This window comes from Dama dama, chromosome 11, assembly GCF_033118175.1.
Source record: "Dama dama isolate Ldn47 chromosome 11, ASM3311817v1, whole genome shotgun sequence".
NCBI lineage: Eukaryota > Metazoa > Chordata > Mammalia > Artiodactyla > Cervidae > Dama > Dama dama.
Window position 1 is genome coordinate 88,623,208 of NC_083691.1, and position 25,058 is coordinate 88,648,265.

Consider the following 25,058-nt stretch of genomic DNA (forward strand, 5'->3'; position numbering starts at 1 on the left):
GTAAGGCCATTTGCTTTTGACAGTTTTCCTATTTGAAAATGAAAAATCCCAAATCCTTTTCTGCATGCATTCTTTATGTCTCGCTCCTGCCTCTATCTGTCCTCTTTCAACAGCAGTGCTTGGTCTCACTTCAGTCTCCCAGTGAATGTAATTTACTTACTAAAAGTTATCTATCTGATAAACAAATCTAGATACTAGTGTGTTGGGTCCATTGTTTTCTTGTTATTGAATTTTGAAAATTCTTACATATTCTAGATACACGTTCTTTACCAAATATGTGCTTTGCAATTAGTTTCTCCTGGTCTGCATGACTTATCTTTTTTCATTCTCTTAACTGTATCTTTTGAAAAACAGAGTTTTTTAATTTTGATGAAGTCCAGTTTTTCTATTTGTTTTCATGCAATCTAAGAAATCTTTACCTAGTCTAAGGTCACATGGATTTTTCTCTTATTTTCTTATAACAGATTTATTGTTTTAAGTTTTACATTTTTGTCTATGACTTATTTTGAGGTAATTTTTATATAGGGTTAGAAATATGAATCAAAGTTCTTTCTTTTGCATATGGATAGCCCATTGTTTCAGTACCAGTTGTTAAAAATACTTTTCTTTCTCTAATGAAATTGCTCCTGCACCTCATGATATGAACAGATACTTTGCTAAAGAAAACATATGAATGGCAAATAAAAACAGGGAAAGATGCTCAACATCATTAGTCATTCAGTTCAAGTCAGTTTCGTCACTCAGTCGTGTCTGATTCTTTGCAACCCCATGGACTGCAGCACACCAGGCCTCCCTCTCCATTGCTAGCTCCTGGAGTTTACTCAAACTCATGTCCTTTGAGTTGGTGATGCCATCCAACCACCTTGTCCTCTGTCGTCCCCTTTTCCTCCTGCCTTCAATCTTTCCCAGCATCAGGGTCTTTTCCAGTGATTCAGTTCTTTGCATCAGGTGGCCAAAATATTGGAGTTTCAGCTCCAGCATCAGTCCTTCCAATGAATATTCAGGACTGATTTCCTTTAGGATGGACTGGTTGGATCTCCTTGCAGTGTAAGGGACTCTCAAGAGTCTTCTCCGACACCACAGTTCAAAAGCATCAATTCTTCGGTGCTCAGCTTTCTTTATAGTCCAACTCTCACATCCATACACATACACATACACATACAATCTCACATCACATAGTGTGATCTCACATCAAATTAGTCATTAGGGAAATGCTAATCAAACTACATGGGATATCAGTATGTTTCCATTAGAATGGCTACAGTAAAAAGACGAAATGTACCAAGTGCTACTGAGGATGCAGAAGACTAGAACACTTACACATTGTTGATGGGAATGTAAAATGGCAATATCTTTGGAAAACATTTTGAAGTCTCTTAAAAAGTTAAACATAAACATAACATGTGACCTGCCCATTCCATTGCTAGGTCTTTTTCCAAGCAACATAAAAGCATAAGTTGACACAAAGACGTATACAAATGTTTCTAGCAGCTTTATTTGTAGTAGCCCAAAACTGGAAATCACCCAAATGTCCATCAAAAAATAAATGAGTAAACAAACTGGTATAGCCAAATAATCAAATACTACTCCACCATAAAAATGAATGAGCTATTGATGTGAGCTACAAGGATGAAGCTCAGAATAATTATTCTGGGCAAAGAAGCCAAGCAAAAAGAGAGTATATGCTTTATGACTCCATTTGTATACAACTCTGCGAAATTCAAACTCATGTATGGAACATGAAGTACATCATTGGTTTCCTGGGGACAAAGGGAGAGACAGGAGGATGAGATTATGAGGAGTATGAACAAAACTTTGGTGGAGATGGATGCGTTCATTATTTTGATGTCATGACGGTTTTAAAATTTATCAGACTGCATGCTTTAAATATGTGCAGTTAATTGTTAATCATATCTCGATGAAGATTAAAAAAACTATACATAGACCTACGAAAAAACTGTGTATGTGTGGCTTTGTGTCACTGAGAATTGTTCAAACTTTCTGTGAGGCAATGCTTAACCATAGCTGAATAGCTGTTCACTTTCTTCCCCCCAGGAATTTCACTTGGGGAGAATACTCAAGGGAAATAGTCCAAAAGAAAGAAACAATTTACATAAAATTATGGTGTTACAGTTCACAACTGTAGAATACTGGAAGTTACTTAGATGCTCTACTATTAAGGGCTGATTATAACTAATATGATTGAATATTATGTATACTTCAAAAATATTAGCTTCTTTGTTCTGTGTCTGTGGTGAAAATAAGTTTAACGTATAAGGTGATTTGTGAAGAAATAGTGCAAAATGAATATGCTCTGAGAAATCTCCATCAACACTTATGAATGAATATATTAATTAAAGTGGTATGAATAGCTGATAATTTTGGTTTATGGGATTTGTATGTAATATTTTCAAAGTGTTTAATTGTATAACTCTCACTATACCTAATAGAAGGAATAATACTGACATTATGAGCTTTTAAGTTACCTTGCTAACTATGTAATTAAATGCCAATAGAGATCAAGACATTTCTACAAGAATGGATAAACACAAGGTCCTACTGTATAGCACAAGGAACTATTGATATATGCAATATCTTATGATAAACCATAATGGAAAAGAATATAAAAAAGAATGTATATATGTGTATAACTGAGTCATTTTGTGGTACAGCAGAAATTAACACAACAGTGTAAATCAACTATACTTCAATAAAATGATAAAAGGAAAGATATTTCTACAAATAAGCATTGCTTTGAGGGGAAAGTCACCACTACATTATCTCTCCCACTAAGCCACTATGACATCACTAACTTCTGAAATTGTCATCTTTCTTTTTTTTTTTTAATTGTAGTGGTTTTTGCCACACATTGACATGAATCAGCCATGGATTTACATGTATTCCCCATCCTGAACCCCCTCTCACCTCCCTCCCCATCCCGTCCCTCTGGGTTATCCCAGTGCACCAGCCCTGAGCACTTGTCTCATGCATCCAACCTGGACTGGCGATCTGTTTCACACTTGATAATATACATGTTTCGATGCTGTTCTCTCAGATCATCCCACCCTCGCCTTCTCCCACAGAGTCCAAAAGTCTGTTCTATACATCTGTATCTCTTTTTCTGTATTGCATATAGGGTTATTGTTATCATCTTTCTAAATTCCATATATATGCGTTAGTATACTGTATTGGTGTTTTTCTTTCTGGCTTACTTCACTCTGTATAATGGGCTCCAGTTTCATCCATCTCATTAGGACTGGTTCAAATGAATTCTTTTTAATGGCTGAGTAATATTCCATTGTGTATATGTACCACAGCTTTCTTATCCATTCATCTGCTGATGGGCATCTAGGTTGCTTCCATGTCCTGGCTATTATAAACAGTGCTGCGATGAACATTGGGGTACATGTGTCTCTTTCAGATCTAGTTTCCTCAGTTTGTATGCCCAGCAGCAGGATTGCTGGGTCATATGGCAGTTCTATTTCCAGTTTTTTAAGGAATCTCCACACTGTTCTCCATAGTGGCTGTACTAGTTTGCATTCCTACCAACAGTGTAAGAGGGTTCCCTTTTCTTCACACCCTCTCCAGCATTTATTGTTTGTAGACTTTTAGATAGCAGCCATTCTGACTGGCATGTAATGGTACCTCACTGAGGTTTTGATTTGCATGAAATTGTCATCTTTCATATTTACCCTTTGAGTTAGGGTGCTGAAGATTCCTTAAAAGGCAGTTGTGTTTAAAGTTGTTCTCTATTGCTCAGCTGCTCAGTCATGTCTGACTCTTTGCAACCCCATGGACTGCAGCACCCCAGGCTTCCCTGTCCTTCACCATCTCCCGGAGCTTGCTCAAACTCATACCCATTGAGTTGGTGATGCCATCCAAACGTCTTGTCCTCTGTCATCTCCTTCTCCTCCTGCCTTCAGTCTTTCCCAGCATCAGGTCTTTTCTAATGAGTCAGCTCTTCACATTGGGTGGCCAAAGTATTGAAGCGTCAACTTCAGCATCAGTCCTTCCAATTAAAAGCAGAGATTTTTGTAGTTTGGTTGAAATCTATCATATTGCTATTTGTTTCTATTTGTCTGTTGTTTGTTCCTATTTTCCCTTTATCTTCCATCTTTTGAATTGAGTGTTATTTTATTCCATTTTATATCACCATTTACTTTCTAGTGATATTATACCACTTCATGTATAGGAATATGAAATAATATACTTCCATTTCTCCCCTGTTGACCTTTATGCTATTGTATTTGTTTTACTCCTACACATGCCATAAGAAGCTTCAACATATTGCTCTTATTTTTGCTTAAAAAGTCAATTATCTTTTAAAGGGATTTAAATGATAAAATCATGTATTTCCCATTTCTGATGTTCTTTACTTTTGAACATTGATCTATATTTCTATCTTATATTATTTTTTTCTTTTGCCTGAAGAATTTAACTTTTTAGGACAGTTTTTTTTTCATATTTTGAATATCTGAAAATGTTTTTATAGCTCCTTTGTTTCTGAAGGTATATAATTCTAGATATAACATTCTAGATTGCAGCTATTTAGTTTCAGTACTTTAAATATGTTGCTCCAAATAAATAAATATGTTGCTCCACTGTTATCTTGCTTACATCATTTCTGAAAAGAAACCTGTCTTCTTCCTTATCTTTTTCCTCTTTTATGAAACTGTCTTACAGATCACTGATGCTTTTATCATTTTTTTAAGATTTTTTTTCAGTGTGTTTCTTTTGGATAGTTTCTGTTGCTATGTCTTCAAGTTTACAGTCTTTTATTCTGTGATATTCTTATGTGTTGTTAATCCTGTCTCCATCTCAGACATAGTAGTTTCCATGTCTAGAAGTTCGATTTTGGCTTTTTTTTCCCTCTTTTCTATGTCTCTACTTAATTTTACGTACACATGAAATACAATTATGATAGCTATTTTAATGTCATTGTCTGGTAATTCTAACATCTGTGTTTTCCTGCTTCTTTGCATGCCTGGTCATCTGGACAGAGGAACTTGGTGCATGTGGTCAGAAAGAGTCAAACATGACTGAGCAACTAAGTATAGCACAGCACACTGTACCTTGCTGGCTCTTGCATATTTTTGTGTTCCTATAAATATTCTTGAGCTTTGTTCTGGGGTGCAGTTAAGTTACTTGGAAGTAATCTGGCCCTTTCAGATCTTGATCTGATTTTCTAGGTACTTCTAGAAGAGTGCTAGTACAAGGGCTACTTAATTCTCTCCTCTGATCCAAGGCCTTTTTGAGTACTCTACCCAGTGTCCCATGTATTACAAGTTTTTCATTCTGGCTGGTGGTAATGGGCTGTATTCCTGGACCATTCCAAATGACATCAGAATCCCTATGAAACTGGGCTACAGTAAAAAGTCAAACAGCTAGAACTGAAAACCACAGTTTTGTTTTTGCAAACAATGAGAAATAAAGGATACAAAATTGTAGCTTAGAGAAATGATGTATTTGTGTCCAACAGTGAACATGTCTTGTCCTTAGCTCAACTTAGTAAGCTTGCTGAAATTTGTGCTTCAAGATGAAAACCACCCAGTGTCACAATTTACAATTTGTTATTTTGCTCATGGTCATTTATCATGAGTGGCTGAGCAGGTGTGTTTACACAATGCCAAAACACGCACCAAACCTATCAACTTGAAGAGATAAGCTGGTTATTCAAATTAATTGATTAGTTACTCAGGTCAAGAGGTTCATCTGGGTCTATTAGTACACTAAGATCTTGATCTTAGGAACAAACAAACAAATAAATGTATAGGGTCAGTGGTCTGTAGCCTGTCTCTTGTAGGAGGTTGTACCTCAATGATGATTACTCTTCCCATCACTCAGAAGAATCCTCAGTTTCTTAAAACTTTGGTAATTAATTGGATATTCAGACTGAACTTCTATTTTGATGTAGAGGCAGAAAGAAAGAGGAAAATTGAATGAATGTGCAATTCCAAGTTCTCTCAATACTACCAGGACAAAAATATTAAGAGATAATATAAACAGGAAACTTAAAAATAGTGTACTATGTTTTAGGTCTTCATGAGCTGGTCATCTCAATGTTTTTCATAATTTTAATATATCTATTGGATCATGACCACCAGATAATTCACACCAGAGGACATTTGCAAGGGGTTGACAGTGGGACCTATCTGTCCTGGAATTTTTCCCATGGTATAACCCTTATGGAAAATGATCAACCATTCTACTGCAGGGGAAAAAACGTAGTTTTATTGAATTGAGCCCCTTAAAAAATACTAGATTTTGCAGTCTAATTTCTCTGTGTGTACATTTGGAGAAACCAAAACATCTGGTCACTGCCAATTTGAAAAAGTTTGCTAAATTTGCCGATGGAGGTTATGAAGTCAGTGGTTTTTAATCCTGGCCACACATTGGAGTCATCTGGGGCGACTCTTGAGTGCTGCCAATGCTCCCAATCCTATGCCCGTGATTCTGAGTTATTTATCTTCAGTGTGCCTCTTCACCTTTAGCATTGGGTGATTTGAATATGCAACCAAAGGTGAGAGCCTCCAATGCAGACAAATCCCCGTGAAACTGGCATTTTTTTTTTTCGTACAGTGAATGCAATAGAGCAAAGTACTCAAGAACATAAACTCTGGAAATATTTCCATCTGGACTTGGATCTCAACTATGATATTTCATAGCTGTACCAATTTGGGCTAATGTAATCTCACCGTGCCTTAGTTTCCTCATCTGCACAATGGGGATAATTACAATATTACCTATTTCCTAGGGTTGCTGTAAAGATTAAATGAGTTAATATGTGCAAAGTACTTAGAACAGTACCTGGAACATAGTAAGCACTGTATAAATATTAGTTGTATGTGGTTCTTTGCTGGCAGTTCCCTTACAGGATGTCTGAACCAAAGTTAATTTCAGTGACCTAATACTACTCTAACAAGGTGACTAGTTCCCTGTAGTTGTTATAATAAATTACCACAAACTGGCTGGCTTAAAACAACAGGAAGTTTTTCTGTCATCACTCTGGAGGCCAGAAGTCAGAAATTTTTTTTCTCCTGTCCTTTTGGAGGCCAGAAGGCGTCAGATGGGTTCCCTGTGGAATCTCTAAAGGGAGATCCTTCTTTGCCTTGTTCAGCTTCAGCAGCTGCCTACATTTCTTGGCTTTATCTATGTTCCATCTTCACATTGCCTTTTTCTCTGTGTATCTTTCTTCTCTTCTTCTGCTCCTTTCTTGTGTAAGGATACATATGATGGCATTTAGCGTCTATTCAGATTATCCAGGATAGCTTCATCTTCTCAAGATCCTTAATTTAATCTCATCGTTTGCCATGTGAGAATGTTCACTCTTTTGCTATAATGAAGTAATAGTCACAAGTTCTGGGGATTAGGGCATAAACATATTTTGGGGGCTAGCATTCAAGCCATAATACAAGGTCCATAATTAAACATAAGCTTGGATTGCATGCACCACTGACTCATTCTGTATTCAGTCATTTTTGCATTTGACCTGTACTTCCCACTCTCTAGGATGTCCAAAACCATCACTTACATTGACAGGTATCATCTGAGCCTGTAGACAAGTGACTGTTCATCATTTCTTGGGAAGCACTTGGGGAAGTAGGCCAAGGGCTCAGAGGACTGGTTGGCCTTATGCTCTTTGGCATTCAGAAAGGCTCCGACAAGGAAAGACCTCTTGGTGAGTTCTGCTCCAAGAAAATAATTTTGGGGAAACTCTATTTTATGATCAAATGCAACTCAAAACCTTCACCAATCCTGGCTTTAAATCTGGAAAAGGTCGATGCTCATTTTACAAGAGAACAGTGTGATGTTGCATTAATCAGGACTCTTTCAGTTTCAAGTGACAGAAAATTCAAGTAGGTTTAAGTAAAATCTGAATTTATTACCTTTAATGACTGGAAAATTCTAACTTCAGGTCCAGATTGATTTAGTGGTTCCAAAGATACCATCAAGATCTGGTTTCTCTCTGCAGCTGTTGGCTCTACTTCTTTTACTAACTCTGTTTTCAGAAAGGCTGTCATTTGGTGGTAGCAAGACAACTGTAGCATCTAAGAGTGTATATCCTCCATGGGGTCGCAAAGAGTTGGACCTGACTGAGCAACTAAGCACATCCTCTCAGATCCAGGGCATGTGGAAAAGAAGAGTTTTAGAAAACATAAGCAAAACCTTGTTGAGTTTATATGCCCATCTCTGAAAGAGCCAGTGTAATAGGGTTGTCCCTGTTCTGATTGGCTGAGGATGAACCTTTGCACAGACTAAGATGGGAAGGAAGTGGGTCCCTGATGGAGAACCAGGGTAGTTACCTAAGGAGAAAGAATGAGTGTTGGGTAGCAGATGCAACAAATGACTACCAGAGATGCAACAAGATCCTTGGACTAAAATGACTGAAAAACCAAAGATAGATTCTTTTGAAGAGCTTGTGGAATTTTTTTCCCGTTGGATATTTTGATCTCAATTTTCCTTTCCAATTGGAAATGAGTGAGTTGTTTTGAAGCAGAGGACCCTCTTTTAAATCTCATCTCTGCTGTCCCTTTGTAACTGTGTGGCCTTAGGAAAATTACCACACCTCTGTGAACTTCGTATTCTTCACTGGGCTAGCAGTAGTAATACACACACACACACACACATTCTCTTTCTCAGGATAAATGCCTTCATATCAGGACAGCAGGGTGCATTAACAGAATAAGCCTACCTGAACACAATCTGATTGGTATCAAAAAACCATCTGCCCCAATAACTCTTTTTGTGGCCATGAAATATGTCTGATATCCCTACCATTCAAGTCTTTTCTTTGGTTTAAAGCAACATATCTCCAGATAGCCAGGTAAAAAATTCCAAGGAATTTTCAAAAATTCCAAGGAAAGGTAACAGGAAATCTTGCATCATTGACTACTCTTTATCTGCCATCTTAGAGGGGATGAACCAGAGAAAGTCACCTGTGAGATGATTTTTGTTACCACTTGCAAGGCAATCATTAAGACCTTGAGAAAAATACTTTCTCTGTCCTTCCACATCTATTTTAGGATTCTTGTCTCACTATTTCTCCTTTCACTCAGGCAGGGCCTTCATGTTCTCTAGGGATCAGTTCGGTTCAGTTCAGTTGCTCAGTCGTGTCTGACTCTTTGTGACCCCGTGAACTGCAGCATGCCAGGCTTCCCTATCCATCACCAACTGCCAGAGTCTACCCAAACCCATGTCCATTGAGTCGGTGATGCCATCCAACCATTACATCCTCTGTTGTCCCCTTCTCCTCCTGCCCTCAATCTTTCTCAGCATCAGGGTCTTCTCAGATGAGTCAGCTCTTTGCATCAGGTGGCCAAAGTATTGGAGTTTTAGCTTCAACATCAGTCCTTCCAATGAAAATCCAGGACTGATCTTTAGGATGGACTGGTTGGATCTCCTTGCAGTCCAAGGGACTCTCAAGAGTCTTCTCCAACACTGCAGTTCAAAAGCATCAATTCTTTGGCGCTCAGCTTTCTTTATAGTCCAGCTCTCACATCCATACATGACTGCTGCCAATGCCATAGGGAACCTCCACATTGAAAAGCTCTGTCTAGAGTTCTCCTTTCCCCAAGTGTCTCAGGTTGTGAAATGACCTCTCTTCTCCATAATTACAATTCTCGTTTTCACACTGGAGCTGATGTTAGGTAGGGTGAATGGCATCTGACTACTATTTGTTAAAGTATTTATGCAAAGCATGAATGAGGGACAGGCTCAACTTTCTTTCAGGGGATAATATTGATATTTCATCTTCTATTGTGGTATAAGAGTTTTTGAGAAGGATACTTGGGTCTCTTTCCTAGTCACCTAGAATCAGTTGCAAATGTACTTATAACAGGTGCTAACTCACACTTCTGAGAGATTATTGCCCATAGGCTTTAGGTGTCACTTAGAAGATAATAGGAAGTAGAGCACCCTGAGAGATTGGGACAAAGGAATGGGAGGTTTCAATAAGAGAACTGGAAAGAAAAGATTTGAAGACTGGGGAATTTTCAGGAAAAATAAACCTTTTGGGATATGGCCATATATGTCTGTGTCATGCATGTCTGGGATCCTGAGAATGGAGGAGAAAGAGGGAAGCAGCAGGAGAGGAACCCACAGGGGATATGCTATGAGCAAATTCAAAGACTAGGACTCAAAGATCATTTTCACATTGGTCTTAGGCTGGCCCTTGGCTTTATACAGAGAAACTCTAATGATATATTTCCTTGGTTTGGAAAGAAACACTTAGCCATTAAGTTCTAATATGTGCCAGTTACATTAATCATACTGTTTAATTCTTTCAACAACCTTCTGAGGTTGGTTGTTATTATCCTTTTATAAATGGGAAACTGAGGTTCTGAGGAGTTAAGTTGCCAAGATCATTGTGATAGTTAAAAAAATATATCTCTAAATTTTTTTGATGTGACTTCCTTGAAAAAATGGTACCAAAGAGATAGTTAAGAGAGAGTTCTTTATGTATTCTAAATTCTAGTTCTTTGTCAGTTATGTGGTTTGCAGATATTTCCCCCAATTGTGTAATTTGTCTTTCATTCTCTTAACAGGGTCTTATGAAAAGCAAAACTTTAAAAACTTTTGGTTAAGTCCAATCTATGAATTTTTACCTTTATGGATAATTCTCTGGGATTTTCTATAGAGACAGTCATGTCATTTTCAAACAAGAACAATTTTATTTCTTCCCTTCTGATCTGTATGCTTTTAATTTTTTTCTTGTCTAATTGCTCTGACTAGAATTTGCAGCACTTTGTTAAATGGGAGTAGAGAGATAAGACATCTTGTCTTCTTTATGATCTCAGAGGGAAAACATTCAGTCATTGATCATTAAGTATAATGTTAGCTGTAGATGGACTTTATCAAGTTCAGAAAGTTTCCCTTTATTCCTGTTTTCTCAGTGTTTTTATCATTAATGAGAGTTGAATTTCATCCTTTTTTTTACAATGATTGATATGATCATAATATTCCTTTTATTTTTCTGTTAAAAAGTTGGATTGCATTGATTAATTTTGAATATTGAACCAGTCTTGCATCCCTGAAATAAATCTCACTTGCTTGATCACTTTGTATAATTATTTTTATATATTGTTGAATTCTATTTCTGAATAGTTTGTTAAAATTTTTCGTGTCTGTAATCATGGGTTTTAGTAACTCATAATACTTCTTTCTTTGTATTGTGTTTGTCTGGTTTTTGTGTTAGAGTAACATTAGCCTTATAAAGTGAGAAGATTGAGCAGAATGTTTAACTAAACATTAAATTATTTTTAAATGCTTGGTAGAATTCTCTAGTGAAACCATCTGGACCTGGAGGGTTTTTTTTTTGAGGAGTTTTAAAGTTATGAATTAAATTTCCTTAATAGCTATAGGGCTAGTCAAATGGTCTATTTCATCAGGGCAAGTTATGATAGCTTGTGTCTTTCAAGGATTTAATCCATTTCATCTAAACTGTCAAATTTATGCAGGTATCATTTCCCTGATAGCTCAGTTGGTAAAGAATCTGCCTACAATGCAGGAGACCCTGCTTTGATTCCTGGGTCAGGAAGATCTGCTGGAGAAGGAATAGGCTACCCTCGCCAGTATTCTTGGGCTTCCCTGTGCTCAGCTGGTGAAGAAGCCGCCTGTAATGCGGAAGACCTGGGTTCAATCCCTGGGTTGGGAAGATCCCCTGGAGAAGGAAAAGGCTGCCCGCTCCAGTATTCTGGCCTGGAGAATTCCATGGACTGAATAGTCCATGGGGTTGCAAAGAGTCAGACAAGACTGAGGAACTTTCACTTTCACATAATTATTCATAGTATTTCATTAATATCCTTTTGATGTTTGCAGGTTCTGTTTCATTCCTGATTATGTTTTCTCTTTTTTCTTTATTAGTCTCATTAAAGGTAAATTTTATTCATCTTTTCAAAGAATTAATTTTATTGCTGTTTTAATATTTTGAATTTTATTGATTTTTTGCTCTTATCTTTATTATTACCTTCCTTTGGATTTATTATGCTCTTTTTTTCTAGGATTTTAAAGTAGGGGTTTTGAGACCTTTCCTATTTTCCATTGTATGTATTTAGTACTACAAAATTTTCTGGGAGCACTGGTGAGATGTGGCCAGATTCTGGAAATATTTTGAGGTAGAGCTAGTAGGATTTGCTAACAGATTCTATGTATATTATGAGAGAGAAAAAGTGAGAGAGAAGAGGAAGAAGTCAATGATGATTCAACGTCTTCAATCCAAGCAAGTGAAAGAATGAACTGAGATGGGGCAGGTTCAGGGGTGTGCAGGTTTTGGGATGAGTGGGGAATTAGGGGTTTGGGTGTATTAAATTTGTGAAATCTTTTCAACTAAATGTCTAATAGGGAGTCATCTATATGAGTCTGAGTTCAAGGACTGCAGATATCCTGTCTGGAGGCATAAATTTGGGAATTGTCATGTTTTAGATGATAATATTAATAAAAGGTATGAGTCTAGATGTGATCACATCTACAGTGGCTATAAATAAAGACAGAAAGAGTCCTTAGCCCTGGGGCACTTCAGTATTTAAAAGTCAAGGGAATGAAGAGAAACCAGCAAAAGAAAATGAAGAGAAATCAGTGAGGTAGGAGAAGAATCAAGAGAAAGTGGTATGCTGGAAGCTGAATGAAGACAGTGTTTCCAGAAGGATGGAGTGATCAACTTGTCAAATAAGAGAGCTGAAAATTGACTCTTGGAATTGAAAATATGGAGGTCTCTGGAGGTCTCACCAAGATCAGTTTCTGTTGGGAAGAGGAAGGACAAAAGGAGGAACAGACATAGAGATGGCAAGTACAGACAACTCTTTTGAAGAGTTTTGCTGTAAAAGAATGTAGGAAAATGGGGTAGTGGAAAAAGGGGGAGATGGAGTTGAGGACGGAGTTATTACTATACATAACAAGTAAATATATACATGGAAACCTAGTATTTTATATATAGAATTTGAATTCATTTTGATTGACAATGAAATCTAAAATTTCATATAGTGAAAAGTCTTCAATAGGCTTGATAATCTCAGCAATAGCATCTATGTTTGAAGAAGACTTAGTTAAATATGAGATGGTCTATGCAAGATGTATAATTTTAAAGTTTTTTCTTTAGTTTAATTTGGATGTGCAATTTCAGTTAACCCTTTCCAATAAGCACCCCCCCAAATGAATATTTACTTAGCAGTGATAGAAAACTTTATATTTACATAGCGCTTATCAGACTTTGGTTCAGAACAAACACAGAGGAATGAAAATTTACAATAAAAAGTGTAGGAGGGAATTAAAGTGAAGTGGTTCCAAACCCCAGGGAAACTGAGTCTGAGGTCAAATTGGGCTCGGAAGGTAAAACTCACCTGCAACCCTCCACAGCACCAATAGTTAGCCTCTTGGGTGTTCTCTCCTCCCCTCTTCCTTGTTCTTACCACTTTCTGCACTGAAAATCTCATTTTAGACTGCTCCCAGCTTTCCAAGAGCAAAGTTTTTCCAATCAGAATGATTTTATTTTTTCTCTGGGACTCCTGGCTTTTTGCAGAGCTTTTTGCCTGTGTGGCTAGGTTGCATGTACCAGTCACTGTTGCAGTTGGGTGGTGCCAAAGGAATGAAAGTGGGAGTAATATATGCTACTTCTAATCTGCAGCCTGCCCTTAAGAAAACCTTTACACAATCCTCCATGCTGTTTTTGTCTGCTGGCCAGAGGAAGAAGATGCCTTGAAAGAGCCTGGATCCTCAGTGATTATGGAGCAGAGCATCACTCCTGAAGAGCTTTGTGCTATGACACAAGCAAAGAATGAGCTTTAATACATGGAACCTCTTGGGAGTTGTTTATTATAGTAGTGAGCCTGTCCTGAGTAATACGTACTCCTTTGGATGAAATGTGATTGAGGATTGACTTTTCATTCAGATTCTTAGAAAGTTCAGAAGGGGCCATACGTGGTTTAAAGAGTGGATACATGGTTTACCTTGGAAAATGGCTGCATGCACTATGTCATGGGTTTTCAAAAGGCAAGGACTTTGCCTTTGGGCCTGTTTCGGGGGTATTGATGGCATTTACAGGCCCACATTGGGAGGCCAACAATGAGCATTGTTGAACATTGGGAGGCTATTTTTTTAAATAGCCTTTCTTTAGCCTTTAGAACCACTATACATACATATATATCATTATGGTTTTGATGAAGTCCAATATATCTATTTTTTCCTTCTTGGCTTTTGAAGGATCATTTTCCCAGGTGAAAAATTGTTTGACAGGTTGTTTTTTTTTTTTTTTTTGTCAGACTACTGAATATATCATTCCACTGCCTGCTTGCCTTCATGATTATTCTATTGAATGTGACGAGTTTCTTCTCTATTGCTGTTTTCAAGATTCTCTCTTTATCTTTGGCTTTCATCAGTTTAATCATGATAGACCTAAATTTTGATATCTGTAAGTCTATCCATGTGGCATTCACTGAACTTCTTGGATGTGTTGATTAGTGTTTGTCATCAAATTCAAAATTTTTTGGACATTACTTCTTCAAATATTCTTTCTGCGCCTTTGTCATTATTCTCTCTGTGTCCTACAGATTTCTGAACCTCTGTTTATTTTCCTCTATTCCTCAAACTGGAATAATTCAATTAAACTGTCTTCAACTTCATTGATTCTTTCTTCTGCCTGCTCAAGTCTACAGCTAAGCCCCTTTAGTGAATTTTTCATTTCAGTTGTTATACTTTTCAACTTCAGATTTTTATTTGGCTCCATTTTATAATTTCTATCTCTGCTGATATTCTCTATTTGATAGTCTCTCATTCTTATAAATTCATTTAAGTCTTTAGACATGGTTTCTTTTAGCTTTTTGAAATATTTAAAATAATTCAATAAAAATTTTTGCCTAGTAAATCCAGTGTCTGGTCTTCTCAGAGACAATGTTAATTGGTTGCATTTTCCCCTATGAATGGCTCATAGTTTCTTGTTTCTTTGAATGTTCCATGGTTTACTGTTGAAAACTATAATACTATGTAACTGCTCTGGAAATCAGATTCTCTCTGCCTCCTAGATTTTTTTGTTTTTACTGTTTGCCTAGTAGCTTTTCGGAACTTATTCTATGACGCCTTTGTCTTCACTGATGTGACTGAAGTCACTACTTGGTTTTCTTAGTGACTAGTTAATGATCACAGGTTCCCTAAAACGCCTGAAACCAGTACGTCTCCCAGTCTTCACCAAGGCCCTCTGTGTGCATCTTAGAGAAGTCCTTTAACAACCACCCATGTTGTTTACAATTCTGCTTTGGCTTCACTTACTACTTGCTCAGACCTCAAAGTCAATCAGAAGTGAGAGTTTAGGAAATTTTCAGGTCTTTTAAAAAGGATTTATTTATTTACCTATGGCTGTGCTGGGTCTTCGCTGCTGCACGTGGGCTCTCTCGAGTTGCAGTGAGCAAGGGTTACTTGCAGTGGCTTCTCTTGTTGCAGAGCATGGGCTCAGTAGTTGTGGGCTTCATTGCCAAGTGGCATGTAGACTCTTCCCTAATCAGGGATCAAACCAGTTTCCTCTGCATTGGCAGTTGGATTCTCAACCACTGAACCATCAGGGAAACCCCAAGTCTTCTTTTAAGCACATGCATGGCTCTATGCCTGTGCATGACTGTCTAGATTCCCAGAAATATGTATGAGGTTATCAAAGCTCCTATGGGCATCTCATTTCTCAGCCTTTCCTTTTAAGCTTTTTGATTAGTCTAATATTATCCCACCTGTTATCCCCTGCCTCAGGCCACTGTGGTGCTAAAATATTTTAAAAAACACCCCCCAAACCCAGAAACTTTTGGCACTGGGTAAGTCTGATTGAGGGGGACTAAAGATAAGTCTTTTAAGTGGAGTCATCACCAGGGAACCACCAAACAAGTAAGATAATTACTTCTCTATGGAAATGAGGCTTTGAAAGACCTCAAGTCATGTTTTGCTGCCTTCAAACCTGGGAATGGATGCTGTTACTTTTCAAGTCTGTGCAGAGCTGGAAAGGGGAAGACGGGATTAAGATCGGTTACAAATACCACAAAACTTGTTGTCCTTCCTGAGATTCAATCTTTTTCTTACTTAAATGCTCCCTGTGTTGCTGCAAGCCTTGGTTTGTACCCAGAGCTCTTGAACAATGTGGCTGTTAGGGGCACTGATCCTCCAAGCAACTGAAAATCCATGCATAACTCATAGGCAGTCCTCTATGTCCATGGTTCCCCAGTATATGCTCTTCCTCCTTATCTGAGGTACTGCACCTATGAATTTAACCAACCTTTCATAGTGTACTACTGTAGTATTTACTAGTGAAAAAAATTTGTAGGTGAGTTGACCCAGGTGGTTCCCACCCCCATTGTTCAAAGGTCAACGGTATTTCTAACATTTGGGAGTGTGTGTTTAACAAGTTGGTTTTAAATTGACCCAGGCGGTTCCCACCCCCATTGTTCAAAGGTCAACGGTATTTCTAACATTTGGGAGCGTGTGTTTTACAAGTTAGTTTTAAAGTTCACATGAAGAATAAACAATGAAGGGCATCTTGAAAGTCCTTAGGAAGAGTAATGATATAAGAATAGCCCCACCTAGTATTAAAACATATTTTATTTAAAAAAAGATTTATTTATTTATTTTTGGCTGCATTGGGTCCTTGTTGCTGCATATGGCCTTTCTCTAGTTGCGGCCAGCAGGGGCTACTCTTCATTGCAGTGTGTGGCCTTCTCATGTGGTGGCTTCTCTTGTCATGGAGCATGGGCCCCAGGTGTGTGGGCTTCAGTAATTGTGGCACACAGGCTTAGTTGCTCTTTGGCATGTGTGGGATCTTCTCAGACCAAGGATTGAACCTGAGTCCCCTGCATTGGTGGGCTTTCCTGGTGCCTCAGATGGTAAAGAATGTGCCTGCAATGCAGAAGGCCCAGGTTCCATCACTGGGTTGGGAAGATCTGCTGAAGAAGGGAATGGCTACCCACTCCAGTATTCTTGCCTGGAGAATTCCATGGAGAGAGGAGCCTGGTGGGCTACTGTACATACTGTCCATGGGATCACAAAGAGTTGGACTTGACTGAGTAACTAACACTTTGACTTTCACTTTCCTCTGCATTTGGTAGGTGGATTCTTAACCACAAAATCACCAGGTAAGTCCAAGACAAATTTTAAAAGTACAAGTATTAAAAGTGCAGTACTGGTTATAGATAAACCAATGGAACAGAAATAAGAATCTAGAAGAGGGACCAATATGTATGATAAATTCATGTATAATACCAGTGGCAGTGTGTGTCCGTGAGAAAGAGATATTTAGTATATTTACTAGCATTAGGAAAAAAATTAACATTGTACAGGAGGTGGTGACCAAAGAAAAAGAAATGCAAGAAGGCAAAATTGTAGTCTGATGAGGCCTTACAAATACCTGAGAAAAGAAGACAAGTGAAAGGCAAAGGAGAAAGGGAAAGATATACCCAACTGGATGCAGTGTTCCAGAAAAGAGCAAGGAGAGATAAAAAAAAAAAAAAAATCCTTCTTAAGCGAACAAAGCAAATAAATAGAGGAAAACAATAGAATGGGAAAGACTAAAGATCCCTTCAAGGAAATTAAAGACACCAAGGGAACATTTCATGCAAAGATGGGCTCAATACAGGACAGAAATGGCATGGACCTAACAAAAGCAGAAAATATTAAGAAGAGGTGGCAAGAATACACAGAACTGTACAAAAAAGATCTTCATGACCCAGATAATCAGGATGGTGTGATCACTCACCTAGAGCCAGACATCCTGGAATGTGAAGTCAAGTGGTACTTAGGAAGCATCACTACAAAGCTAGTGGAGGTGATGGAATTCCAGCTAAGCTATTTCAAAGCCTAAAAGATGATGCTCTTAAAGTGCTGCACTCAATATGCCAACAAATTGGAAAACTCAGCAGTGGCCACAGGACTGGAAAAGGTCAGTTACTCATTCCAATCTCAAAGAAAGGCAATGCCAAAGAATGTTCAAACTACCACACAATTGCACTCATTTCACATGCTAGCAAAGTAATGCTCAAAATTCTTCAAGCCAGGCTTCAACAATATGTGAACTGTGAACTTCCAGATGTTCAACCTGGATTTAGGAAAGGCAGAGGAACCAGAGATCAAATTGCCAACATCTGTGGGTTCATAGAAAAATCAAGAGAATTCCAGAAAACATCTATTTCTGTTTCATTGACTACACTAAAGCCTTTGACTCTGTGGATCACAAAGAACTGGAAAATTCCTCAAGAGATGGGAATACCAGACCTGAGTTCTGGTACCAGGTCAGAGAATACCTGACCTGCCTCCTGAGAAATCTGTATACAGGTGAAGAAGCAACAGTTAGAACCGGGCATGGAACAATGGACTGGTTCTGAACTGGGAAAGGAGTATGTCAAGTCTGTATATTGTCACCCTGTTTATTAAACTTCTATGTAGAGTACATCATGTGAAATGCCAGGCTAGATGAATCACAAGTTGGAATCAAGATTACCAGGAGAAATATCAGTAACCTCAGATATGCAGATGATATTACCCTAATGGCAGAAAGCAAAGAGGAACTAAAGAGCCTCTTGATGAAGGTAGAAGAGGAGAGTGAAAAAGCTGACTTAAAACTCAGCATTCAGAAAACTGAGATCATGGTATCCAGTCCCATCAGTTCAGTTCAGTTCATTTTAGTCGCTCAGTCATGTCCAACTCTTTGTGACCCCATGGACCACAGCACGCCAGGCCACCCTGTCCATCACCAACTCCCAGAGTTTACTCAATCTCATGTCCATTGAGTCGGTGATGCCATCCAACCATCTCATCCTTTGTCGGTCCCTTCTCTTCCTGCCTTCAATCTTTCCAGCATCAGGGTCTTTTCCAAGGAGTCAGCTCTTTGCATCAGGTGGCCAAAGTACTGGAGTTTCAGCTTCCACATCAGTCTTTCCAATGAAGACTCAGGACTGATTTCTTCTAGGATGGACTGGTTGGATCTCCTTGCAGTCCAAGGGACTCCCAAGAGTCTTCTCCAACACCACAGTTCAAAAGCATCAATTCTTCGGCACTCAGCTTTCTTTATAGTGCAACTCTCACATCCATACATGACTACTGGAAAAACCATAGCTTTGACTAGCTTTGTTGGCAAAGTAATGTCTCTGCTTTTTAATATGCTATCTAGGTTGGTCATAACTTTCCTTCCAAGGAGTAAGCATCTTTTAATTTCATGGCTGCAGTCACCATCTGCAATGATTTTGAAGCCCCCCAAAATAAAGTCAGCCACTGTTTCCCCAGTGATGGGACATCACTTCATGGCAGATAGATGGGGAAAAATGGAAACAGTGGCAGAATATATTTTCTTAGGCTCCAAAATAACTGCAAACAGTGACTGCAACCATGAAATTAAAAGATGCATGCTGCTTGGAAGAAAAGCTATGACAAACCTTGACAGCATAATAAAAAGAAGAGATGTCACCTTGCTGGTAAAAGTCCATAATAGTCAAAGCTATGGTTTTTCCAGTAGTCATGTTTGGATGTGCGTGTTGGATCATAAAGAAAGCTGAGCACTAAAGAATTGATGCTTTTGAACTGTTGTGCTGGAGAAAACTCCTGAAAGTTGCTAGGACAAGGAGGAGATCAAACCGGTCAATCCTAAAGAAAATCAACCCTGAATGTTTATTGGAAGGACTAATGCTAAAGCTGAAGCTCCAGTACTTTGGCCACCTGATGCGAAGAATTGACTCACTGGAGAAGACCTTGATGCTAGGAAAGATGGAGGGCGTGAGGAGACTGGGGCGACAGAGGATGAGATGGTTGGATGGTATCATCAACAGAATGGACATGAGTTTTGCAAACTCTGGGAGATAGTGAAGGCAAGCCTGGTGTGCTGCAGTCTATAGCATCACAAAGAGTCAGACACAATTTAGCGACTGAATAGCAATAACAGCCAATGGCAACGTGTGTCAGTGAGAAAGAGATATTTAGTATATTTACTAGCATTTGAGGAGAAAAATTACATTTGATTCCTATCTAACTTCTTGCAACAAAATAAATTCCAAAGGTTTAAACATAAAATGAAAAATCATTAAAATAATGAGAAAATAATCTTTGAATTCATAAAACACTATGCAAGCAACCCACTTACTCATCAAAGTAAAATAGATAAGCACATGTGATATATTCACACATGACAATAACATACAACAATGAAAATTAATGAACTATAGCTACACACAATGACATGCTTGAGTCTTAGAAATGTAATGATATGTTTCCTTTCATATGGAATGAATTGTGAGCAAACTACATTTTTAGGGGTGCATGCAAATGAGGCAAAATTGTAAAGAAGCAAAAGGACATGATTATTACAGGAATCAGGGTGGTGGTTACCTCTTGTGTGATCGTGGTACTGTTAACAGCAAAGACCTATAGGAGGCTTCTGGGTGATGGCCATGTTCCATTTCTTGACTTGGTTAATTACTTTATGGGTGTATGTTTGATAGTAATTCATCAATCTATTAATACAGGTTTATAAACTTTCTTGTATGATGGTTATATTGCACCATCAAAGGAGAAAAATAAAAAGCATGATGTAGTTTGATGTTTGGTATTTAGCATTATACCTTGGGCAAGTTTTTATTTTGAAGTTATTTTTATTTCTTACTGTCCTCGTGGATTCCCCTATATTCACAATTCCTAGCATTTAGAGGAATCTCTTATTCATTTTTCTCAAGGGGCCTTGCAGCCCACTTTCTGGGGGATGCTATAATACCAGGAATTAAATCATACTAGAGAGACATATGGAAAGCCGTATGATTGTATGGCTGCTATCAAAATTCCATTGCACTGCTGCATGGGATAAACCTGGCTCTATCTTCCTCCAGTACAATCTGGATTTCACTTCTAGATCTATACAAAGATGATTTCCAGTCCTGGGTTTACAGGATTGAATTTATTAATTTATAAGGATGGAATTTGCCTTTCAAAGCTGTTGTAATGATGGCTACTATGAATTTTAATGAAACAAGACAAATCATAGCATAGATGATTGCTCTTGAACCAGCTATTACAAGTCCTGGTGGCTTACATGGTAAAGAGTCTGCCTGCAATGTGGAAGACCTGGGTTCCATCCCTGGTTGGGAAGATCCCTTGGAGAAGGGAATGGCAACCAGTCCAGTATTCTTGCCTGGAGAATTCCATGGACAGAGGAGCCTTGCGGGCTACAGTCTATGGGATCACAAAAAGTTGGACACGTCTGAGCTACTAACACACACGGAATGAGATATTAATAATAATGTCTCTCATTGCATACATTTAAGGGAAATGGTTTTTAAAATTGGTTTAATGCGATTGCCTGTTGTTTCATTTCATTGCTTGATATTTAACAATGGATCCTGACCTTTCTCCCCCATGTGCCCCAGGACATTTGTTTATTCCCTGCTCACTAGAGGGAGGCCGTTTCCAGTTGTATTCCTTTTCAGAGGCTTTGCCTTCTGCCTGGGAAATGGATTCCTCCAAGGCTACTATCTGGCTTACTGTGCTGAATACCCTGCTGAGTGGTACACAGACATACGGTTTAGCCTGGGTAAGTAAACCTGACTGCTTCTAACCCACACCCTAGTTAACACCACTTTCTAAGGCTATATCACCATCACCTCTCCCCATCCTATTGTAACAAACACTCAAGGATTCCATTCCCCCTCCCCTACCACGACTATCTCCACCCTGGTCTTCCCTCTGTACAGCAGCTGGAGGGATCTTTTAAAAAACATTATGGCATTCCCCATCTCAAAATCCTCCAATGCATTTCTGTTACTCTCAGGGTAAAATACAAATTCCTTACCACTGCCTGTGAAACCCAAATGTTCTTGATCCTGTCCTGACTTCACCTCCTATCTCCATCCATCTTATTTACTGTGCTGTAGCCTCAGTGACCTTCCTGCTGGACCTGAAATGGTCAAGTTTGTCCTGGCCCAGAGCTGCCGTACAGACTACACCCTCTGTCTGGAATGCTCAACCCCTATATACTCAGGGAGCTGGTCCCTCCTTTTATTTAGGTCTCTTTCAGTTCACATCTCCTCATTGAGATGTTCTTGACCACCTATATAAAATAGTAGAAAACAATGATCCTTGAATATTTTTCATTATCTGTAAGAGGAACTAAAGTTTTTTGTTTTTAATAAAATAAAGGTTCAACTGTTTGTGCATTATTCTTGCTCAAAGGAAGAAAGGCAGAGATTATCCTTAATCCTTCTCTTTACATCACACATGTTCTCTCCATCAGCTTAGAACAGCTCCCTCTAGTTCTAAAACATGTGCCATTTGAGCTCAGTTCTCCATAACCACGCTAACTTCATCCCGGTCTAAGCCAGAATGACCTCTTGCCTGGACTGCCACAGTGACCTTTAAGTTAACCTTCCTACTTCAAGTCCTGGCCTTCAGTAGCTGCTTCTCCACACAGCAGAGTGAACATTTGAACACACGAATGGCCAGAGGATTTGTTGTATGAATGCCAGAACATGCACACAATGGAATATTCTGAAGCCTCAGAAAAACAACCAAAGCAAAACAAAAGCAAAGAATGTCTCTTTTTCATGTGGAGACTTCTCTAGAACACATGGTTTTGTAAAAAAAAAAAAAAAAAGTGTGCATAGTGTGTATACTATGCTGTTTTTTGTGTAGAAATAGGACAATGTTTGTGTGTGTTTAAAAGTGGAAGAGCAAATATTGGATTGATAAAAAAAGAAACTATTTTTAAAAAAGAGTATCTCTAGGGTTTAGGGTAAAGAGAATGAGATGGTGTGCAGAAATATTCTTTTAAGATAGCTTTGTCCTTTGAATCATGAAACTTCAAAACATAATTAAAAATCCATTAATTAAATTTAATTAAAAACTTAATTAAAAGTTCCTCAACATTGAGAACAAATAAATAAATGTACCTAACTGTATAGTTATTAAACTGGTACCATAACCATACAGGGAAATGATTTATGCCAATTTATAGGAAATATAGAGAATAAAGAAATAAGTTAAATGCCACCATGAGGAAGTAAGCCGGTCTTATCTAGAAAGGGGGGCATTTGAGAGACCGCTGTCCAGTCTTTGAGGAGTTTACCCAAGATGGCGGAGTAGAAGGACATGCGCTCTTCTTCTCCTGTGAGAACTCCAAAACTAAAACTTGTGGCTGAACAACCATGGATGGCAGAATGTTGGATCCCACTAAAAAAAGATACCTCACATCCAAGGGCAAAGGAGAAGCCCCAGCAAGATGGTAGGAGGGGTGAAATCATGTTTAGAATCAAACCCCATACCCACCAGAGGCACTTGGAGGGCTCAAACAAAACCTTGTGCGCACCAGTACACCCCACGGAGACTGAACCAGACCTGCCTTTGAGTGTTTTGAGTGTCTCTTGTGTTGGTACAGGTCAGCAGTGGCCTGCCACAGGGACAGGGGCTCTGGGTGCAGCAGACCTGGGTGTGGCATAAGCCCTCTTGGAGGAGGTCACCATTAACCCCCCCATAGAGCCTCCAGAACTTACACAGGACTGGGGAAACAGAATCTTGGAGGGCACAAAGAGAAACTTGTGCACACCAGGACCCAGGAGAAAGGAGCAGTGAACCCACAAGAGACTGACCCAGACTTGCCCGTGAGTGTCCAGGAGTCTCCGGCAGAGGTATGGGCCAGAGGTGGCCTGCTGCAGCGTCAGGGGCACTGAATGTGGCAGTGCATGCATGGGGCCTTTTGAAGGAGGTCACCCTTATCTTCATTACCTCTACCGTAGTTTGGTCTCAGGTCAAACAACAGGGAGGGAACAGAGCCCCACCCCTCAACTGAAAATTGGATGAAAGATTTATGAGCATGGCCCTGTGCATCAGAACAAGACCCAGTTTCCCCCTCAGTCAGTCTCTCCAATCAGGAAGCTTCCATAAGTCTCTTATCCTTATCAATTAGAGGGCAGTCAGAATGAAGACCACAATCACAGAAAACTAATCAAACTGATCACATGGATGACAGCTCTGTCTAACTCAATGAAACTATGAGCCATGCCCTATAGGGCCACCCAAAACAGATGGGTCATTGTGGACAGTTCTGACAAAACGTGGTCAGCCGGAGAAGGGAATGGGAAACCACCTCAGTATTTTTGCCTTGAGAACCCCATGAACAGCATGAAAAGGCAAAAAGATAGGACACTAAAAGATGAACTCCCAAGGTCAGTAGGTGCCCAATATGCTACTGGAGAAGAGTGGAAAAATAACTCCAGAAAGAATGAAGAGGCGGAGCCAAAGGAAAAACAAAGCCCATTTGTGGATGTGACGTGATGGGAAATAAAGTCCAATGCTGTAAAGAACAATATTGTATAGGAACCTGGAATGTTAGGTCCATGAATCAAGGTAAATTGGAAGTGGTCAAACAGGAGATGGCAAGAGTGAACATCAACATTTTAGGAATCAGTGAACTAAAATGGACTGGAATGGGCGAATTTAACTCACGTGACCATTATATCTGCCATTGTGAAGAATTCCTTAGATGAAATGGAATAGCCATCATAGTCAACAAAAGAGCCCCAAATGCTGTTCTTGGATACAGTCTCAAAAATGACAGAATGTCTCTCTTTGTTTCCAAGGCAAACTATCCAATATCACAGTAATCCAAGTCTATGCCCCAACAAGCAATGCTGAAGAAGTTGAACTTGAATGGTTTTATGAAGACCTACAAGACCTTCTAGAACTAACACCTAAAAAAAGATGTCCTTTTCATCAGAGGGGACTGGAATGCAAAACTAGGAAATCAAAAAATACCTGAAGTAACAGGTAACTTTGACCTTGGACTACAAAATGAAGCAGGGCAAAGGCTAACAGAGTTTTGCCAAGTGAACGCACTGCTCATAGCAAACACCCTCTTCCAACACCACAAGAGAAAACTCTACACGTGGACATCACCAGATGATCAATGCCAAAATTAGATTGATTGTATTCTTTGCAGCCAAAGATGGAGAAGCTCTATACAGTCAGCAAAAACAAGACCTGGAGCTGACTGTGGCTCAGATCATGAACCCCTTACTGAAAAATTCAGACTTAAATTGAAGAAAGTAGGGAAAACCACTAGACTATTCAGG

At 38.9% G+C, this 25,058-nt stretch overlaps 1 protein-coding gene across 2 annotated transcripts in view; it reads left to right on the plus strand.

The window, feature by feature from the left end:
- Nucleotides 1-25,058, plus strand: part of SRD5A2 (steroid 5 alpha-reductase 2) — a 48,115-nt gene that overhangs the window by 7,090 nt on the left and 15,967 nt on the right. For both annotated transcript variants that reach the window (XM_061156312.1, XM_061156311.1), the window contains exon 2: nt 21,363-21,526. In XM_061156312.1, coding sequence (XP_061012295.1) covers nt 21,363-21,526 — 164 coding nt within the window. The remainder of the gene's footprint in view (nt 1-21,362; nt 21,527-25,058) is intronic.